The sequence below is a fragment of the Macaca mulatta genome, chromosome 6 (assembly GCF_049350105.2).
Source record: "Macaca mulatta isolate MMU2019108-1 chromosome 6, T2T-MMU8v2.0, whole genome shotgun sequence".
Classification (NCBI taxonomy): domain Eukaryota; kingdom Metazoa; phylum Chordata; class Mammalia; order Primates; family Cercopithecidae; genus Macaca; species Macaca mulatta.
Genome location: NC_133411.1, coordinates 150183982 through 150203643, shown reverse-complemented (window position 1 = coordinate 150203643; position 19662 = coordinate 150183982). Strand labels below are relative to the sequence as shown.

The window sequence follows — 19662 nt, the reverse complement described above, 5'->3', positions numbered from 1 at the left end:
GGTTTAAAGATATTTTTCCATTGCACAAAAAAGTTAACTCAGAGGAAGTGTACCCAAATCTATAACGTTTACTTTTTTTCCAAACACCCTACTCTGAGAAGCATATAACATTTTCTTTAAAAAAAAAATGGAAAAGCAAGTTTTCAGATAGGAGTGAATGATGTCACACCTATTCTATAGATTCTCTTGTTACTCTTTGAATGCATTCACTATTCAGTGAGTTTGTACATTTTACATTTTGCTCAGAATGTCCGTGTGTGTATGTATGTGTGTTTGTGTGTGTGTATGTGTATATGTGTGTGTGTGTGTGTGTGTGTATAATTGACTGCTCTTTAATAATGTTTAAAAAATAAAAATCAAGTGATCTTAGGTTCTTTAATGTGTCAACTAACCTTTCATGTGGTTGAGTAATGTAGCTTACTATCCCATTTGTAATATTTTATTACCTTTTCCCCTTATTTAGTCATTATTTGAAGCTGATGCTCAAGGTGTTAAAAGTACAAAATTTGAAGGATTAAGAATATTTTAATAAGAAGCATCTGAAAATCATCTTCAGCAAATCAGATGCAGAATGGAAATCTAGTAGTCCTTTCATTACATAACACATCCTCCTGGAATTTGAGGAACTTAGACCAGTATTTCATTAAGGCACGTCTATTAATTTAAGATGAACACATCCCTTAGATATGAACTTTAAAATTTTGAACCATCCTTAAATTGAATTCTTTTTTCAAATACAACCTTAGACTCAAGTAATAAAGAAGAATTGCACCTACACTTAAAGAAAAGCTAACATTTCAGTAGGTGCTGATTTTAATAAGTAAAGGGTTTGTCTACAACAGAAGATGCCAGGTGTGTGACATATTTACATCTATTGAATGCAGCAGTATGTAACTCTTTGGAGGCTTTACATCACAGAACAAAGCCCAACTTTAAGGTTCCTTTACACTGATTTCTTCTCTCAACAAGCCCACATATCCAATAATTACATGGCTTAACACAAACTTTCCAGACTTTAGAATGCTACATGTTATCATCACTATAAATTTAATCTACTTTTCTGATATTTATGATGCAGAAGTTCTCTGTACCTTTCCACTGATTTATGTAAATACTGTAAATTATTTCCTTAAACAAATTTCAGGTAGACTAAAATATCAATCCTACACATTATCCTTTCCAAAACACGTACACTAACGGTGTCTACGCAGACACTCAAAAGAGAACAATACATATAACAATTTGAATTAATAAAACATCTCTGCTATTAATAGAACTGCAGTTCCAATATAGCAAAATATTTGGGTAAAATGATTATATTTAACCACTTTCCTTTAAAGTATTTGCTTCACTTAAGTCTACAGATATCAGCTAGACTTCCCAAAACAGAATTTGAAAACAAATGGAGAAAGAATGAATTGAAAAAAATTAATCTCCAATAGAGCAAATAATATTCCACTATTTGCATAACTAGCTGATTTTGAATATGACAGATAAATGAAAAAAGAAACAAACAAAAATGTTCTGGTCATCCTTACCGAAAGAGAAAACTAACCTGAACTCGCCGTTCTTCTTTGTTTGCATCTACCTTATCAGACATCAGAAGAGGCTCGCTTTTTTCACAGCTCTCTTCACTAAGGAGCGTGTCTGCATAGTTGGGCTGGGGAAAGATCAGGTGACTCTTCCTCGAGTCCGCGGTGAGGGAGACCTCGTTGGAATAGGTCTGCAGGAAAGCCCGAACCCCATCCATGCCCACAAAGTGTGAGGCGGGCACACTCGCCAACCTGCTGCCTTCAGCCTGAAGCAGGCGTGACTTGTGCCAGCGCCTCAGTCTGAGCACCAGCAGCACAATGACAAAGGCCAAGAAGACGCAGGAGACTGCAGCCACTGCCACCACAAGATAGAATGTGAGATCCAAATCCTCAGGGTCAATGGGGGTCTTCATACTGCCAAGGTCAGCAAGGATGTCAGGGATCCTGTCTGCCACGGCCACTGTGACTGTGACGGTGGCTGACAGAGGGGGCTGGCCATGGTCTTCCACGGCCACTATGAGGCTCTGCTTGAGTGCATCTCTGTCCAGCAGGGTCCGCGCTGTCCGCACTTCGCCCGTGTGCAGCCCAACCGCAAAGAGTCCTGGCTCGCTGGCCTTAAGCAGGCGGTAGGATAGCCAGGCATTCTGGCCTGAATCTTTGTCCACTGCTACCACCTTGGTCACCAGGTAGCCAGGTTCTGCGGAGCGGGGCGCCAGCTCCACGCCCGTGGAACCGTCTGTGGGGAGGGTGGGGTACAGGATCTCGGGCGCATTGTCGTTCTGGTCCAGCACAAACAGGCTCAGTGACACGTTGCTGCTAAGTGGAGGGTTCCCATTGTCGCTGGCTGTCACCCACAACTGTAGGTCTCTCAACTGCTCATAATCGAAGGATCTCAGCGCATACAGGACACCGGTGTCAGAGTTAATGGAGACATAGGAGGACAAGGGCGCCCCCTGAAATGTGTCTTCAGCCAGGGAGTAGGTGACTCGAGCATTGTCGCCACTGTCGGGGTCATGGGCTGTCACAGAGAAGATAGAGACACCTCTGGGGTTGTTTTCTGGGAGAGAGGTGGAATAGGAGGCTTGAGGGAAATTGGGTGGGTTGTCATTGACGTCTGCTACTTTCAAGGGGATGTGGTTTTCTGCAGAGAGGGGCGGGGTTCCATGGTCAATGACGGTTAAAGTGATATTATAATCTGAAGTCTCTTCTCTGTCCAGGTTTCTAGTTGTTAATAGGTGATAGTAATTATCAACTGACTTCTCCAGTTTAAAAGGCAAGTTCCTAGGAATAGAGCATGCAATCTCACCATTTTCTCCAGAATCACCATCATGTACACTAAACAGCGCAATTACAGTTCCTGGAAGACAGTCTTCAGAGAGGGAACTGGTCAGAGAGGTGAGGATCACTTCGGGGGCATTGTCATTCACGTCCTGTACTGTGACCACCACCTTAGCGCTGGCAAGAAGAGCGCCTCCATCCTGAGCTACCACTTCCATGAGGTAGAATCTGGATTCTTCATAGTCCAGCGGTTGTAGAGTTGAGATTTCCCCCAGGTTGGAATCAAGATGGAAAGTCTCCGAAATTTTGTCTTCTTCATTGCGAAAAGAGTAGGTCAATTTCCCGTTCATTCCCTCATCTGGATCCGTGGCGGTTAGCGTGAGCAGCCGAGTGCCCACAGGTATGTTCTCCGGAACACTCACGCTGTACTCGGATGGCGTGAACAGGGGTGCATTGTCGTTTGCGTCGAGTACTGTAACACGGATGTGCGTGGTGCCGGAGAGTACCGGGTCTCCGCCATCTAAAGCTGTGAGGAGGAGGTCATGAACAGTCTCTTTCTCGCGGTCTAGGGGCTGTTCCAACACCAGCTCCGGATACTTTTGTCCATCAGTTCCGCTTACCACATCCAGAGAGAAGTGCAGATTGGAGCTGAGCTGGTAACTCCGGAGGGAGTTCACACCCACATCTGCATCCCGCGCGAAGGGAAGCACTAAACGTGTCCCTGCAGCCGCATTTTCATTAACTTTTACTTTTAACTCCTCATCCCGGAAACGCGGGAAGTTATCATTAATATCGATTATTTCTACTTCTACTACATAAATTTTCATTTTGTTCTCAACTAAGATGTTAAAGTTCACCACACACAGCGGGCTCTGAGCGCAGAGCTCCTCCCGGTCTATCCTGCCCGCGGTGACCAAGCTGCCGCTTCGCGGGTTCAGAGCGAAAAGCTGCGTCCTACCTCTGGAGACGATGCGGACTCCGTGCTCCGCCAGCTCCCGGGGCTCCAGCCCAAGGTCCTTGGCGATGTTGCCGACGAAGGAGCCTTTGTCCAGCTCCTCCGGCATCGAGTAGCTGATCTGCCCGGATCCCGGTTGGCACAGCGTCCCCAGGAGCATGAAGGGCAGCAGCAGCTCTCCGCAGGCCCAGCGCCTCGGTGGACTCGCCATTGCCTTCTCTCTGCCCAATTTTCTCTTAGTTCTGGTTCAGCCTGCTGTTTCCTTATTTATCTAAAGCCGATGGGTACATATTCCCCGACGAAAATGGGCGTGGAGCGTTGGCTTTTCGTAGGAGCTTGTCTGGTTTGTGTGTTTAGTATGGAGGGAGCAGAGTCGGGTCGCCTCTGCTGCAGCTCCTTTCCCACTTTGGTCAACAGCGACGCTCAGAGTCCTAACCAGTGACTGCACCAAATTCCATTTTTATTTCTCCTAAGTTTAGTTGTAATTTTATTTCTAATAATGTTGCCATATCCTTAATGTTTAACTGTGTAACATTGTCTATGACTGTTAATTCAGCTTTAATTCTGAAATAGCAAGACTTCCACAATTACTGAGATCAATATTATTAGATTCCAATACCTTACAAAAATTTTATTTAATGTGTCACTGGGGGAGCCTATGTCCTTTATTTACCTCTTACCTATGTTTAGTCCTTTAAATTAGGACATTCAAATTCTTACCTTTGTAGAATTCAAGATTTCATCTCTTTATTAGGATGCATTTAGGAAAACGTGCTTATTTGCACATAAGAATGCCAAGGAAACAAACCCAGTTCTCAATGCACCTTTCCAAACAGGACTACTGATTTATGTAAGTTATATTAGCTGTCATATGCAGAAGAAATACAGATCTTTATTACTTGTGAGGACTTTCAGAAAGTTTCTCCACTATCTCAGACAGTGTTAGAGTAGGGTTAACTATGCATTTTTACGTTTTTCTATTATCATGTTCAAATATTTGTAGTTCCAATGACAATCAGTATAGCAACTGTGGAGGGTGGGGCTTTATTTCATCATCTATGCAGGAAAGCATGACCAGATACTTATTGAGCAGTACTGAGTGGCCTTTCTATGTTGAGACAGTTATTTAGTGCTATCATCTTTATATGACAACAGAAATAGAAAAACCTCTTGATTGAAAAAAATGAACATTTCAGAAAGTCATTTTGTTTAATGACACTTTCATAGAAAACTAAGAAAATAAAAATTCTATATAATTAGGAAATTCAAAAGCAAAGATTTGAGTAATATTTGGTAGAAAATGATGTGAACATAGGTTGTAAGATTTTTCTCAATGTGTAATTTTTCTTAAGAGCAATTTGTTAAAATGCATGTTAGAGAATGCTTTCTCACATTTGTTAAATGCACTCTTTATAGCAGACACCTCAGACCTCAAACATTGCCTATCCTTTAGAAATATGCTTGTGATTCCAAGACACTTAGCTTACCCAGTGTGGGTCTTCAAGTCAATGGGACAATGTCCTACCCATGCCCTGCAATTAACAAGCCATGCCATTATGTAAAAGTCTTTCATCTTTGGTTCCCAATTTCCAAAAACTACTAAAATGAAGACTCTCTTTACTCTGAAGTACTATGATGCTAAGAGGAAGTAAAACAAAAATTTGAATAACAAAGAGCCTGAAGGTGAAAGTAATTGCCTAAAGTCCCAATGGTAACAAATCTTCAGAGAGAAGCAAAGACGAGGAAGAAAAAGAAATACAGTGCAGTATCTCATGTGATAAAGGTTTGCAATTATTGCTAAATAAATCTCACACTTCAGAGAGAAAACACTTAAAATTAAGTTAAATAAGATTAAGATAATTAAGGCACAACATTGACCAAATCTAACTCACAGACAAAGAAATTGCAATGGAACTTCCTACCCAAATTAGGTGAAACAATAAAACCAGAAGTGAAAATAAATTAATTAAAGCTCACCTTTAAAATAGTATCTGAGGCAAAAGGGACCCCAGCGTCTGCATGATTTGTATTTTGTTCCCAAGAGGCATTGTCACAGAGGAGATCTTGTGAGGGAACCAATTCCGGGGTTACGTTCAGAAAATTAAACTCTGTCTTGGCTGATTGTGAGGCAACACACAGGTTGTAGGAAAAGGGCAATGTTCCCTCACTGTAATTGGGGAGAACCCCAGGTCCAGGCTTGGAGCACTGACTAGACTGAAAGCAGCCCCAAGCGTCTGAACTGGAAGAGCGGCGCAGGCGCAGGGAGATTGCCAGAATCACTGCGAAGAGGAAGAGCACTGAGATCAAGGCCAAGGCCACCACCAGGTAAAACTGCAGTTCCGTCTGGGGGTCAGAGGGCTCAGGGCTGCCGCTAAGGTCTGGCAATACCTCTTGCAGGCTATCCGCGAAGATCAGGTGCAGCGTGGCGGTGGCGGAGAGTGGCGGCTGTCCTCCATCACGCACAGCGACCAGCAGGCGCTGGCGGGCCGCGTCCCTCTCGCCCAAGGCACGCGCTGTGCGCACCTCACCCGTGCGCAGCCCCAGGCTGAAGAGCCCGGGCTCGCTGGCCTGCAGCACGTGGTAGGACAGCCAAGCGTTGTGTCCCGAGTCTGCGTCCACCGCCACCACCTTGGTCACTAGGTAGCCGGGCTCTGCTGCGCGTGGCACCATATCGAAGAGGGCGGAGCCATCGGGCCCCAGCGCGGGGTACAACACCAGTGGCACATTGTCATTGAGGTCGCCCACTAACACGCGCAGGCTCACGTTGGCGCTGAGCGCAGGTGAGCCCTGGTCGGTGGCCTGCAGTGTGAGTTCGAAGGCGCGCAGCTGCTCATGATCGAAGGCGCGCTGCGCGAACACCACCCCGCTCTGCGCGCTCACGGACACGTAGGATAAAATCTCCCGCGGCTCCAGGTCGCTCGCTACGATGGAGTAGGAAACTTGGCCATTGGGGCCCAAGTCAGGGTCAGAGGCACTGATTTGAGCGATAGAGGCGCCAGGAGGATTGTTCTCTGCCACGTGAACCATGTAGCAAGTCTGTTGGAAAAGTGGGGCATTATCGTTGACGTCGGAGATGTGCAGGGTGACAATTATGCTGGAGGAGAGAGGCGGCTTGCCCCCGTCGGTGGCTGTGATGGTGAGATTGTATTCTGGGATCTCCTCCCGGTCCAGGGCGCCGTCTGTCATTAGTTTGTAATAGTTCTTTGAGGAAGATTTCAAAATAAACTTGGCATTTCCCAACACTTGGCAGTAAACTTCTCCATTTTCTCCAGAGTCTCTGTCTCTCGTTTTTATCAAGGCGATGACTGTTCCTGGTGGCGAATCCTCTGGTAGGGGAGTAAATACTGAAGTCACAATAACTTCAGGTGCACAATCATTCTCATCAAGAATTTCAACTTGGATACTGCAGTGGGCTGCTAGATCTCCAGGATCTTTTGCTTCAATACTCAGAGTGTAACTACTTGCAATCTCAAAATCCAAATCATCCTTTGTCGTGATTTCTCCTGTTTTTTCATTTAAGTTGAAAAAGCGTTTGACTTGTTCGTCCACATTATGAAAGGAGTAGGTGATTTCCGCGTTTATGCCCTCATCCCGGTCAGTGGCCGTCACTTGAAGCACAAAGAAGCCCGGGGGCACGTCCTCCCTCAGGGTGACCCTGTACACATCCTGGCTGAACACCGGAGGGTTATCATTGGCATCCGTGACTTGGATTCGGATTTGGGTCGTGCCGCTTTGAGGTGGGTCTCCGCCATCCACAGCTGTGAGGACCAGTTGATGGAAACTATGCTCTTCTCTGTCCAGAGAATGTTTTAGAATCAGCTCAGGATATTTACGTCCATCTGGAGTCTGTTTCTCAGCGAGATCAAAGTACTCGTTGTCATTAAGGTGGTATCTTTGTAGTGAATTAGGACCAACATCTGAATCCAGGGCTGGGTCAAGTGGAAATGTTGTACCTGGCTTAGTGGATTCGCCAATTTTTAAATGAATCTTACTCTGTTTGAATAGTGGGGTATTATCATTTATATCCTGCACAATTACTGCTATGTGGAAAATATTTAGTGGGTTTTCAGCGACAGTATCGAAATCCAGAACACACAGAGGCTGCTTCCCGCATATCTGCTCTCGGTCTATTTTGTCACCCACAAGTAAGTCCCCGCTTTCTGGGTTTACTGTGAAATATTCCCTCTCTGCGCTAACCCGCAGCTTCCGGGCAGGCAAGTCCCGGACGCTGAGCCCCAGATCCTTGGCGAGGTTTCCTACGACAGAGTTTTTGGCCAGCTCCTCTGGAATTGAATAGCGGATCTGGTCTGAGAGAGCCCCGGGGAACAAAGACAACAGGAAGGGCAACAGTACCTGCAGCCACCACACCAGCCCGTACCTCCCTGCGCTCGCCTTCATCTTCTGTCTCCCTCGGGCTCCCTGTGCTCCTTTGCCCATAGGAGGAATAAGCCTTCCGAGGATGGCAGAATCCGGGCTCAGGTCACTTTTCCTGCTTTTGTTTTCTGTTTCCGAATCTACACTGGCCTCCTCTGCGTGGTTGGTTTGTGCAGGAAGTTCCCTTCTAAGAGGCTCCCAAAAGCTTCTCTGGATCTTCTCTTCGTTCTTTTGACCGACAGCGACGCTCAGAGGTTTTCTCAGGAAACTGCACCAACGGCTTGTAAATGTTTGCTAAGAACATTTTTCTTTTCTTCTTCTTTTTTTTTTTTAATTTATAAAGTCTTCATTTGTTTTTAAATATGCGAAATATTCATATAGTTCCAAATTCAAAAGGTGCATTCATCCCTGCTTTAGATGAGGAGAATTGCTTTCACAGGGGAAATGAGTGTTAACGTTTCTTGGGTATCCTTCTGGAGATATGTTTTACATAGTGCAACGGATTTGTATAAATATTCTGTCTCCTTCTTTACACAAATGTAAGCATACAACATACCATGTTCTTCACATTGCTTTTATATTTGTTATATCTTAAAGATCATATCAGTACACAGAGAGCTTTCCCATTTATTTTTATAGTTATCTAGTGGCCCATAATATAGTTATCTAGTAGTCCATAATATGAATATACAACAATTTGTTTAATCAACATTGTTATTTACTAAAAGAAACTCACTGCCCATTCTAACAAAAACACATTTTTTAAAAAATTTGATTTTAGGTTATAAATTATCTACTGCTTTCCTAGGCCTTTAAAACGTATGGCACTCTCATTCTGGAACATATTCCTAATGCCAACACCTGAATATGCTTGACACAGTTTCAGGCCAATTGAGCATTTCCAAATTATATTTTATGGCTTAATTACTTTAAACAATCTCTCCTCAGATGTGAGTTGTCTCTCAACATTCACTTGTTATTTCTGCTTTCTGCTTACCAACCTAGGTAACTGCATATCATATTCCAGCTTACTCTACATATTGCACCACAACTTTCTATGAATACAAAACCATGTAGAAACTAAAACTCTCCTTTGTAAATCAAATTGAGGCATATTCCACAGTCTATCACTACAACTTCCAGTTATCAAATTACACTAATTTGTGTAAGCATATGCATTCATGAATTTTGAATTAACTCACAGAACTAAATGAAAGCACAAAGAACAAAAGTGTTGTATATCCCCTACACACAAAATATTTTCCCACATATAAAATAATCCCAGAGCCACATGGTGACAGAAATATCTGATAGCAATTTGTAGCAATAGGGATGAGGCCAACTTACTAAGCAGCATAAATCATATCAGTCCAGAACCCCAGTAACTCAACCTTTGAAAGAGGCTCACATGATGAAAAGAGAAAAGACTCCAAAAACTTATATTTTTCCTTAGAAATCAAGAAAGTCTCGCCTTTTCACAAGATGGCACCAAAAGCGAAGAAGGAAGCTCCTGTCCCTCCTAAAGCCGAAGCCAAAGCGAAGGCTTTAAAGGCCAAGAAGGCAGTGTTGAAAGGTGTCCACAGCCACAAAAAAAAAGAAGACCCGCACGTCACCCACCTTCCGGCGGCTCAAGACACTGCGACTCCAGAGACAGCCCAAATATCCTCGGAAGAGCGCCCCGAGGAGAAACAAGCTTGACCACTATGCTATCATCAAGTTTCCGCTGACCACTGAGTCTACTATGAAGAAGATAGAAGACTACAACACACTTGTGTTCATTGTGGATGTTAAAGCCAACAAGCACCAGATTAAACAGGCTGTGAAGAAGCTCTATGACATTGATGTGGTCAAGGTCAACACCCTGATTCGGCCTGATGGAGAGAAAAAGGCATATGTTTGACTGGCTCCTGATTATGATGCTTTGGATGTTGCCAACAAAATTGGGATCATCTAAACTGAGTCCAGCTGCCTAATTCTAAATATATATATATATATATATATATATATATATATATATATATCTTTTCAACAACAACAACAACAAAAGAAATCAAGAAAGTCCCAATAGTGATGTCATGATAGGCAATTTAAAAATTATTAAAGTTACTTCTAGAATCTACTTAAATATGAGTGAAATTAACTTTGAAATATTTCTCATAATCACAAGAGTGCACCAAAGGAATCACGTATAGTCACCGCTGGTGCATCTCAGAACAGCAACAAGAAAATATTTGAAATGTAACAGTTCATTGAGAAAATATCCTATTAAAGTTATATCTAAAAGTTAAACTCATAAGTTTTCAGTATTCTTAAATTGATGTTGCCTATTATAATGCAAAATACCCTTTCAAGGAAGGAAAAGTAAACTTCAAGTAAAGCATGGTACAGTGTAAAAATAGGAAATTAAAAAATCCTCAGTCCAGATCCAATAATAACTTCATGAGAAAGAATATTGTAAACCTGAATTTACACAATTGCCTTCTATTTCACAGGTCTCTTGTATCTTTGCAGTAACACCTAAAGGAAAAGGAAATTTATTCTTTATTTTATTTTACTTTATTTTATTTTACTTCTTGGAGACAGAGGCTTGCTCTGTCACCCAGGCTGGAGTACAGTGGCATGATCTCAGCTCATTGCAACCTCTGCCTCCCAGGTTCCAGCAATTCTCATGTCTCAGCCTCCAGGGTAGCTGGGACTACAGGCGTGCACCACCACGCCCGGCTAACTTTTTGTATTTTAGTAGAGACTGGGTTTCACCATGTTGCCTGGACTGGTCTCAAACTCCTGAGCTCAGGCAATCCACCCTCCTCACACTCCCAAAGTGCTAGGATTACAGGTGTGAGCCACCGCACCCAGCACAGAAAAGGACATTTAAGGAAATGAGGTGGTTTAGAGTTGTAAAATTAGAAAATTCTGGCTGAAACTACAACTGAATGAAGACCAAAAAGGATAATAAACAACATTTTTGTGTGGTAAAGACTGTTGGTCATTACTGAAGGGTCATCCACCAGTTCTCTTTACAGCAATAAAATATTAAAAGAGGCACCTTTATTTGATATATTACATATGTAATAGGAGACATTTACACAACTCTTTGTCTATATTTCAGTGTGGTATGATCTATTATAAGATTGACTCACCTGAAGATTAAGGTCTCCTTTTGTTTCAAGTAAATCCTGAGTTATCAGAAGAGGCTCGCTTTTCTCACAGCTCTCCTGGCTGATGAGCGTGTCTGCATAGTTGGGCTGGGGGAAGATCAGATGACTCTTCCTCGAGTCCGCGGTGAGGGAGACCTCGTGGGAGTAGGTCTGCAGGAAAGCCCGAACCCCGTCCACGCCCACAAAGTGCGAGGCAGGCACACCTGCCAACCTGCTGCCTTCAGCGTGAAGCAGGCGTGACTTGTGCCAGCGTCTCAGCTTGAGTGCTAGCAGCACCGTGACAAAAGCCAGGAAGATGCAGGAGACAGCGGCCACTGCCACCACGAGATAGAGTGTGAGGCCCGAGTCATCTGGGTCTGCTGAAGGCTTGAGGCTGCCCAAGTCAGCCAGGACATCTGGGATGCTGTTGGCCACAGCCACAGTGAGTGTGACAGTGGCCGAGAGAGGGGGCTGGCCATGGTCCTGGACGACCACTACAAGGCTCTGCTTGAGCGCATCTCTGTCCAGCAGGGCCCGTGCAGTGCGCACCTCACCTGTGTGCAGCCCCACTGCAAATAGTCCCGGCTCGCTGGCCTTGAGTAGGCGGTAGGACAGCCAGGCATTCTGGCCTGAGTCTCTGTCCACTGCCACCACTTTGGTCACCAGGTAGCCGGAATCTGCGGAGCGGGGTGCCAGCTCCACACCAGTGGAGCCATCTGTAGGGAAGGTGGGGTACAGGATCTCAGGGACATTGTCGTTCTGGTCCAGCACAAAGAGGCTCACTGACACATTGCTGCTGAGTGGAGGGTCTCCACTGTCACTGGCTGTCACCAGTAGCTGCAGGTCTCTAAGCTGCTCATAGTCGAAGGAGCGAAGTGCATATAGGATCCCAGTATTGGAGTTGATGGAGACATAGGAGGACAGGGGTGCATCCTGGAAGGTGTCTTCGGCCAGGGAGTAAGTGATTAGGGCATTGTCACCACTGTCAGGGTCTTGAGCAGTCATAGATAAGATGGAGGCTCCTCTGGGGTTGTTTTCAGGAATGTAGGCAGAGTAGGAAGCATGAGGGAAAGTAGGTGGGTTGTCATTGATGTCCATCACCTGCAGTGAAATATGAGTTTCTGTAGACAGTGGAGGAATTCCCTGGTCAGTTGCAGTTACAGTGATGTTATATTCTGAGACTTCTTCCCTGTCCAGTGTTCTGTGTGTCAACAACCGATAATAATTTTCATAGGTCTTTTCAAGTGTGAATGGCAGATTATCTGGAATAGAACATGTGACTAGGCCATTTCCTCCTGAGTCACTGTCATGCACGTTGAAAAGTGCAATTACTGTACCCGGGGAAGAAGTTTCCTGGACTGAGCTGGTGAGAGATGTAACTGTGACTTCTGGTGCGTTGTCATTTTCATCCAGAACTGTCACCAGTACCTTGCTTCTAGCCCGGAGACCAGGCCCATCATGGGCTTCTACATCTATGTCATAGAATCCAGAGTCCTCATAATCTAGATCCCCCAATATTGTTATATCCCCACTCAGAGAATTTAACTGAAATAGCTGTGATATTTTGTCTCTTACTTTCCGGAAAGAATACGTCACGTCTCCATTGGCTCCTTCATCTGGATCAGTGGCTTTTACGGTGAGTAGCCGAGTGCCTACAGGAACGTTCTCACGAACACTTACGTGGTACTTGGGCTGAGTGAACAGGGGAGCATTATCGTTGGTATCCACAAGTATTATGAGAATCCTGGCAGTGCCAGAGCGAACCGGGTCACCTCCGTCGAAGGCGGTGAGAACGAGGTGGTGAACCGCCTCTTCCTCGCGATCTAGAGCACGTTCCAGCACCAGCTCTGGGTACTTAATCCCATCGGCCCCGCTTTGCACGTCCAGGGAAAAGTAACCGTTTGAGTTGAGCTGGTAACCCTGCAGGCAGTTTACCCCTACATCCGGATCAAAAGCTTCAGGAAGAGGAAATCTTGTCCCAGGATTTTCATTTTCAGCAACTTTTATTTCCCTCTGTTCTGCCCCAAAACTGGGTGGGTTATCATTAACATCGATTATTTCCACCTCTACCCGCAAAATCTTCACTGTATCTTCTAGGAGAATCTCCAGTATTGTCACACAGTTTGGAGATCTGTCGCAAAGCTCCTCCCGGTCTATCCTACCCGCGGTGACCAAACTGCCGCTGCGCGGGTTCAGGGCGAAAAGCTGCGTCCTACCTCTGGAGACGATGCGGACTCCGCGCTCCACCAGCTCCCGGGGCGCCAACCCCAGGTCCTTGGCGATGTTGCCCACCACTGAGCCTTCTTCCTGCTCCTCAAACACCGAGTAGCGGATCTGTTCGGCCCTAATTTCCCCCAGAACCCCCAGGAGAAGGCAGATTTGGAGCAGCCGGGTGCGGTCTGGGCTAGCAGGAGGCGCCGCCATTACAACCCCGCCGCGGAGTCGCCTGTGCTTTGGTTTTCCCTCTGTCGAGGCCTGAGGAGCCCCAGGATATTCTGGGTCCAAAATAAAGTGCATTCACAGCCGGAGCTCTCAGGGCTTCCGCTTGAAGCTTTCATAAAGCTCCAGAGCCAGTGCTTTGTGCTGCAGCAATCTTGTGATTCTGATTAAATTTCTGGTTTGTCTTTTCCCCCGATTGGTGAACAGCGACACCCAGAGTCTAAACCTGTTACTGCAATTTATTCTTGGTAAAAAAAGTTTACTTTTTATACACGTTTTCTATTCCTATTTCTCCCAAGATAATAAAAGTCAAATTCCTGTTTTTGATTTGCAACGAAAATTCAAGAATGATCCAAATCTTCCTGTACAATAAACTTTATAAAGTTATTTATTTTCTTAGAGAAAATATGACGATTTTTTTTTCTAAGAATGTGTTCTCCATCTTTTCAGTTTTCATCTTGTTCATCCCCACAGCCCATTCTCAGTGCTGTGTACTGTGTGAGGGACATACTTATCTCTCCTAAAGAGAAAGGTGGACTTGAAAAATGGAGGAGACGATAAGTGAAAAGACAGTGGGACAGGAACTTGGAGGTTCGGCTTTAGTCCCAATTTATGCAGTAACAAGTTTCCTTACTTGAGTTGACCCTCTAGAACCTGGGGCAATGCTTCAATTCATTTGCAAAAAACCCACCTACTGTTTAAGAGTTAGCCTTACCCCTGTACGAATGAGAGTGACAAATACAATAATAGGTTTGGGAAGAGAATTTGCTTCTTAATTTTGTATACAATACATTCTTGGCCACAAGCTATGCATATGACTATCTTGTTTACAATGTGTTCTCAATCTTTAGAACAATACCTTTCATAGAGTAGTAACTTTTTAATGAAGCCTTTCAATGTTTCATGAATGACCGGTTCAAATGCAAAGCCTAAAACAATGGATAAATAACTCTGATCTTAAAAATAAAAAAGAAATAAAAAGAAAAGTTAGACTGAAGAACTATAAAGTGCAGATAATAGTTTAGTAATTTTTTCACATGACACATTCAGTATTATTTTACTACAATTTCTAACTTTACTTTAGCTTTCACTTTAGAAATAGCCAGTAAAATGAAATGTTTTGGTAGCTGAACATGGATTATCATTGCACGTGCCATCGCTTTCTTGCTTATGAATACTTACAGTAATTTACTAATCTGAGAAAATTTGAGATAAAGCAGTACATCAGTTCTTAAGCTTATTCCTCACTTAACAAGTAGCAGTAGAAATGACTCATACAAAAGTACATTAGCTATACAGAATTTTAAAACCTCAGACTTTGAGAGAGTAGATTAAAGGTGCTTTTCACAATCCTCAAAGACTGCACAAACTCCGGATGATTGAGAAGTGAAATAAGATGTTTGGAAATAAATTTGACAGTATGCATTAAAAAAACTCAACATGTTTATAGATTTAACTAATTCCTCAGAAATCTATACTAAAGAAACAAGAAGTATGGAGAATGCTTTATAAACCCAAATGTTCATTACAGTCCTTGTTTTAATAGAGACAAAATAGAAAGAGCATAAAAATAAATCATTTAGGAATGGTTAAAAATTATGAAATATCATTGACTGAAATTATACAGTGGGAATAATATTGACCCTTAGTGATGCAAATGTAAAATTGGACAATATTTGCTACTTGTGATGAGACAAAGTGTTAAGAGTCTTAATAATTGGAAGGCTGTGTTAAATACACATGCTGCTGCAAAAAGACAAACTAGAATGTAATTGATGAAGATGAACATAAACTTTAACTTTGGTGGGAAGAACTCTAAATACATTTATAAAGAGCTAAGAATAAGATGACTTGAAAATATCCAGTATCGCATACCAATTAAGAAAAGGCACTGCTATTATTAAGAGTGTTAACATCTAGGAAACAGGTCTCTTTAGCAATATTTGCCAACCATACAGAAATGCCAACAGTAAAGATTGAAAATTAAATTGCCAAGACTACTGAGCAATCAAGAAAGCAATCTCCATCTATCCAATACCCCCTCCCCCAGTAGATACTGTCACTAGAACAATGAAAGAAAATCAAAATTACTTATGCACCAATGAGAAGAAAATGTAATATATAATTTTTTTTTTTTTTAAGACAGGGTTTCCCTCCTGTCACCCAGGCTGGAGTGCAGTGGCACACTCTTGGCTCACTACAATCTCCACCTCCCGGGTTCAAGCGATCCTCCTGTCTCAGCTTCCGGAGTAACTGGGACTACAGGCACGTGCTACCACACCCAAATAATTTTTGTATTTCTAGTAGACGGGGTTTTACCATCTTGGCTATGCTGGTCTCAAACTCCTGACCTCAAGTGATCCACCTGCCTCAGCCTGGTTAAGTGCTGGGATTACAGGCTTGAGCCACCCGCTCCCGGCCGCAATATATAAAATTTAACTAGATTTGCAGAAACTCACGTGCGAAGACAAAGAAGGGTCATAAGCGACTTTGTGATCTTCATTACTGGCACATACAATCATAGAAGGATCATCACACAGCAGATCCTGAGGGGGAGTCATTTCAGGTGTCAGGTTGAGAAAATTGAACTCTGTCTTTGCAGAATGAGAGGCAACACATAGATTGTAGGAATAGGGCAAAGTCCCCTCGCTGTGGTTGGGAGGAACCCGTGGCCCAGACTTGGAGCAGAGACCCGTTTGAAAATAGCCCTCAGTGTTGAGGCTGGAGGAACGTCGCAGGCGCAGGGCGATCGCCAGAATTACCGCGAGGAGAAAGAGCACTGAGATCAAGGCCAAGGCCACCACCAGGTAAAACTGCAGTTCCGTCTGGGGGTCAGAGGGCTCAGGGCTGCCGCTAAGGTCTGGCAATACCTCTTGCAGGCTATCCGCGAAGATTAGGTGCAGCGTGGCGGTGGCGGAGAGTGGCGGCTGTCCTCCATCACGCACAGCGACCAGCAGGCGCTGGCGGGCCGCGTCCCTCTCGCCCAAGGCACGCGCTGTGCGCACCTCACCCGTGCGCAGCCCCAGGCTGAAGAGCCCGGGCTCGCTGGCCTGCAGCACGTGGTAGGACAGCCAAGCGTTGTGTCCCGAGTCTGCGTCCACCGCCACCACCTTGGTCACCAGGTAGCCAGGCTCTGCGGCGCGTGGCACCATATCGAAAAGTGCAGAGCCATCAGACCCCAGCGCGGGGTACAGCACCCGCGGCGCATTGTCATTGAGATCGCCCACCAACACTCGCAGGCTCACGTTGGCGCTGAGCGCTGGGGAGCCCTGGTCGCAAGCCTGCAGTGTGAGCTCGAAGGCGCGCAACTGCTCGTGGTCGAAGGCGCGCTGCGCAAACACCACCCCGCTCTGCGCGCTCACGGACACGTAGGACAACAGCTCCTGCGGCTCCAGGTCACTGGCCAGAATAGAGTAGGAGACGCTGCCGTTGGGTCCCAAATCCGGGTCGGAGGCGCTCACTTGTGCAATAGAGGCTCCAGGTGGGTTGTTCTCAGCCACATGGACCACGTAGGAGGCCTGATGGAAAACAGGTGCATTGTCGTTGATGTCGGAGATGTGCAGGGTGATGCTTGTCCTGGAGGAAAGGGATGGTTTGCCCTTGTCGGTGGCTATGATTGTGACGTTGTAGTCTGCTGTCTGCTCCCGGTTTAGGGCTCCACCAATCACCATCTTGTAAAAATTCTTCGAGGTGGATTCTAATTTGAAAGGAACTTCTTCCTGAATATAGCATGTCACCATGCCATTTTGCCCAGAATCCTTGTCTCGCACTTTTATGAGGGCTATTACAGTTCCAAGGTCTGAATCCTCTGGAATCTGGTTAGAGAAGGACATGAATGTCACCTCAGGGGCATTGTCATTCTCATCAACGATTTCTATTTGAACATTACAGTGAGCTGTGTGTACTCCTCCATCCTTGGCTTCTACACCCAACACATATCTACTTGTTTCTTCAAAGTCCAATGTGCCATTGGTTGTGATGTCGCCGGTATTTGGATTGAGATTGAAGAGGCTGGTACTTATTGGGGAATTGAGGAAGGCATAGGTGATCTCTGCATTAATGCCCTCATCCTGGTCTGTGGCCATCACCCGCAGCACGGAGGTTCCCCACGGCACGTTTTCTTGGAGGCTAACCCTGTATATATCCTGGCTAAACATGGGAGCATTATCATTGGCATCGGTGACTCGGATCCAGATGTGGGTGGTGCCGCTTAGAGGCGGGTCCCCGCCATCCATGGCAGTCAAGATTAAGCGATGAGAGCTCTGATGTTCCCTGTCTAGAGGTTTTTCCAGCAGTAATTCCGGATATTTACTTCCATCAGGACTTTCCTTCGTTGACAGAGAGAAGTATTGATTGGGGTTGATGGTGTATATCTTCAGTGAATTGCCGTCCACATCTGCATCTTGCGCAGAATCCAGAGAGAATTTTACCCCGGGTAAGGCTGACTCACAAATTTCTAAGTTAATGCCTTTTGCAACGAAACGTGGTGCATTGTCATTAATATCTTGGATTACAACAACCACGTGGAAAACATTCATTGGGTTTTCAGAGACCGTTTCGAATTCTAGTGCACACTCAAGTTTCCTTCCGCAAATCTTCTCTCGATCTATCCTACCGTTCACTAACAAATCCCCGCTCTCCAAACTAACGTTGAAATAATCCTCTGCACTAACCCGCAGTTTTCGAGTTGGCAACTCCTGGACACTGAGCCCCAGATCCTTAGCAAGGTTCCCCACCCGTGAGCCGTTGGCTAGCTCCTCTGGAATCGTGTATCGGATCTGCTGGGAGATGGCCCCGCAGAACAAAGACAGCAGAAAGGGAAACAGTACCTGACTTTTCATCGTTTCGGCTTCTCTGACTCTCTGCATTTCAGGAACTCTCCGCGGAGCTTCTTTTCTCTGGGATGTTTTTTTAAAAAGCAATGACAGCACCCTGGACTTCTGTAATTTGAGCGTAAGACTTATCAGTTAGGCGCTCGAGGGTGAACAGGGGCAGCGTCCGTCCTCAGTGCACCGGACAAGGCAGGAAGGCACCCTGCCTGACGCTCCTGCAGAATTGAGACGCCTTCACTTCCTTTTGGTCGACAGCGGCGCCCAGAGGCTGTCTTGGAAAACTGCACAGTGCCCAGCTATTTATCCTCAAAGCGCAACCTCTTGAATCTATGTACCCTGTCTTTAATTTGCTGGAAGGAACCAAATACTCACATTTCCCCCTTTACATTTCAATTTTCTAGTTTGTCATCATCACATAAGGGTCTTCATCATTTTGTATTCTTTTTTCATTTAAAAAAGTCACAAGGCACACAGTCATTTTTTTCAGTTTTGGGGGCAAAAAAAATCTTCAGTGATTTCACTATATTTATAAACTCTGGCATGACTGCTGTATCCATATAAGTGAATTAATAATTTTTATTTATATTTTTAGTGGACTAAAATACCTACCTTTCTGTAAATTCATTGGAATAAGTTCCCTTATCTAGTATTTTAAATCTCTCCATATATATGTTATCAAGTCAGTAATACTTTTCAAAGATAGTTTTTGCAAAAAAGAGGAAATCACAGCCTTACGATTATGTTAATATATTTCTCTTCTTTATAAAATATAGATAATATTTCCAGTTAAGTAGGGCAAAGTCTGATATTTTGTTAAAAGGGCAAATTTAGTATTGGGGTACACACACATGCTTTTATGAAGTGGAATTTCATATAATGTATATTTGTTTTATGAAACCAGTGTTTCTTTTTTAAATGAATGTATATGAAATACTCTAGGCTGTGTGCAGCGACCTGTGATCCCAGCACTTTGGGAGGCCAACATGGGAAGAACACATGAGGTCAGGAGTTTAAGACCAGCCTGGCCAACATGGTGCAAGCCGTTTCTACTAAAAAAATAAAAATTAGCTGGGCATGGTGGCAGGTACCTGTAACCCCAGCTACTTGGGAGGTTG

General features: G+C 44.5%; 1 protein-coding gene and 1 pseudogene across 10 annotated transcripts in view; one reads left to right on the top strand and one right to left on the bottom strand.

The window, feature by feature from the left end:
- Window positions 1-19662, bottom strand: part of LOC702071 (protocadherin gamma-C4) — a 188716-nt gene that overhangs the window by 150516 nt on the left and 18538 nt on the right. The window contains exons 1-2 of one of the 10 annotated variants that reach the window (XM_077937227.1): window positions 7810-8320; window positions 5743-6840 (exon numbers count right to left, since the gene is read on the bottom strand). The exons of 5 other annotated variants lie outside the window; for them this stretch is intronic. In XM_077937227.1, coding sequence (XP_077793353.1) covers window positions 5743-6840; window positions 7810-8202 — 1491 coding nt within the window. In that variant the 5' untranslated portion in view covers window positions 8203-8320. Of the gene's footprint in view, window positions 1-1555; window positions 4926-5742; window positions 8321-11279; window positions 13893-16174; window positions 18747-19662 lie in introns of those variants that run through there. 4 more of the 10 variants (XM_077937217.1, XM_077937198.1, XM_077937200.1 and 1 more) reach the window with 4 other exon arrangements.
- Window positions 9610-10129, top strand: LOC704139 (large ribosomal subunit protein uL23 pseudogene; annotated as a pseudogene).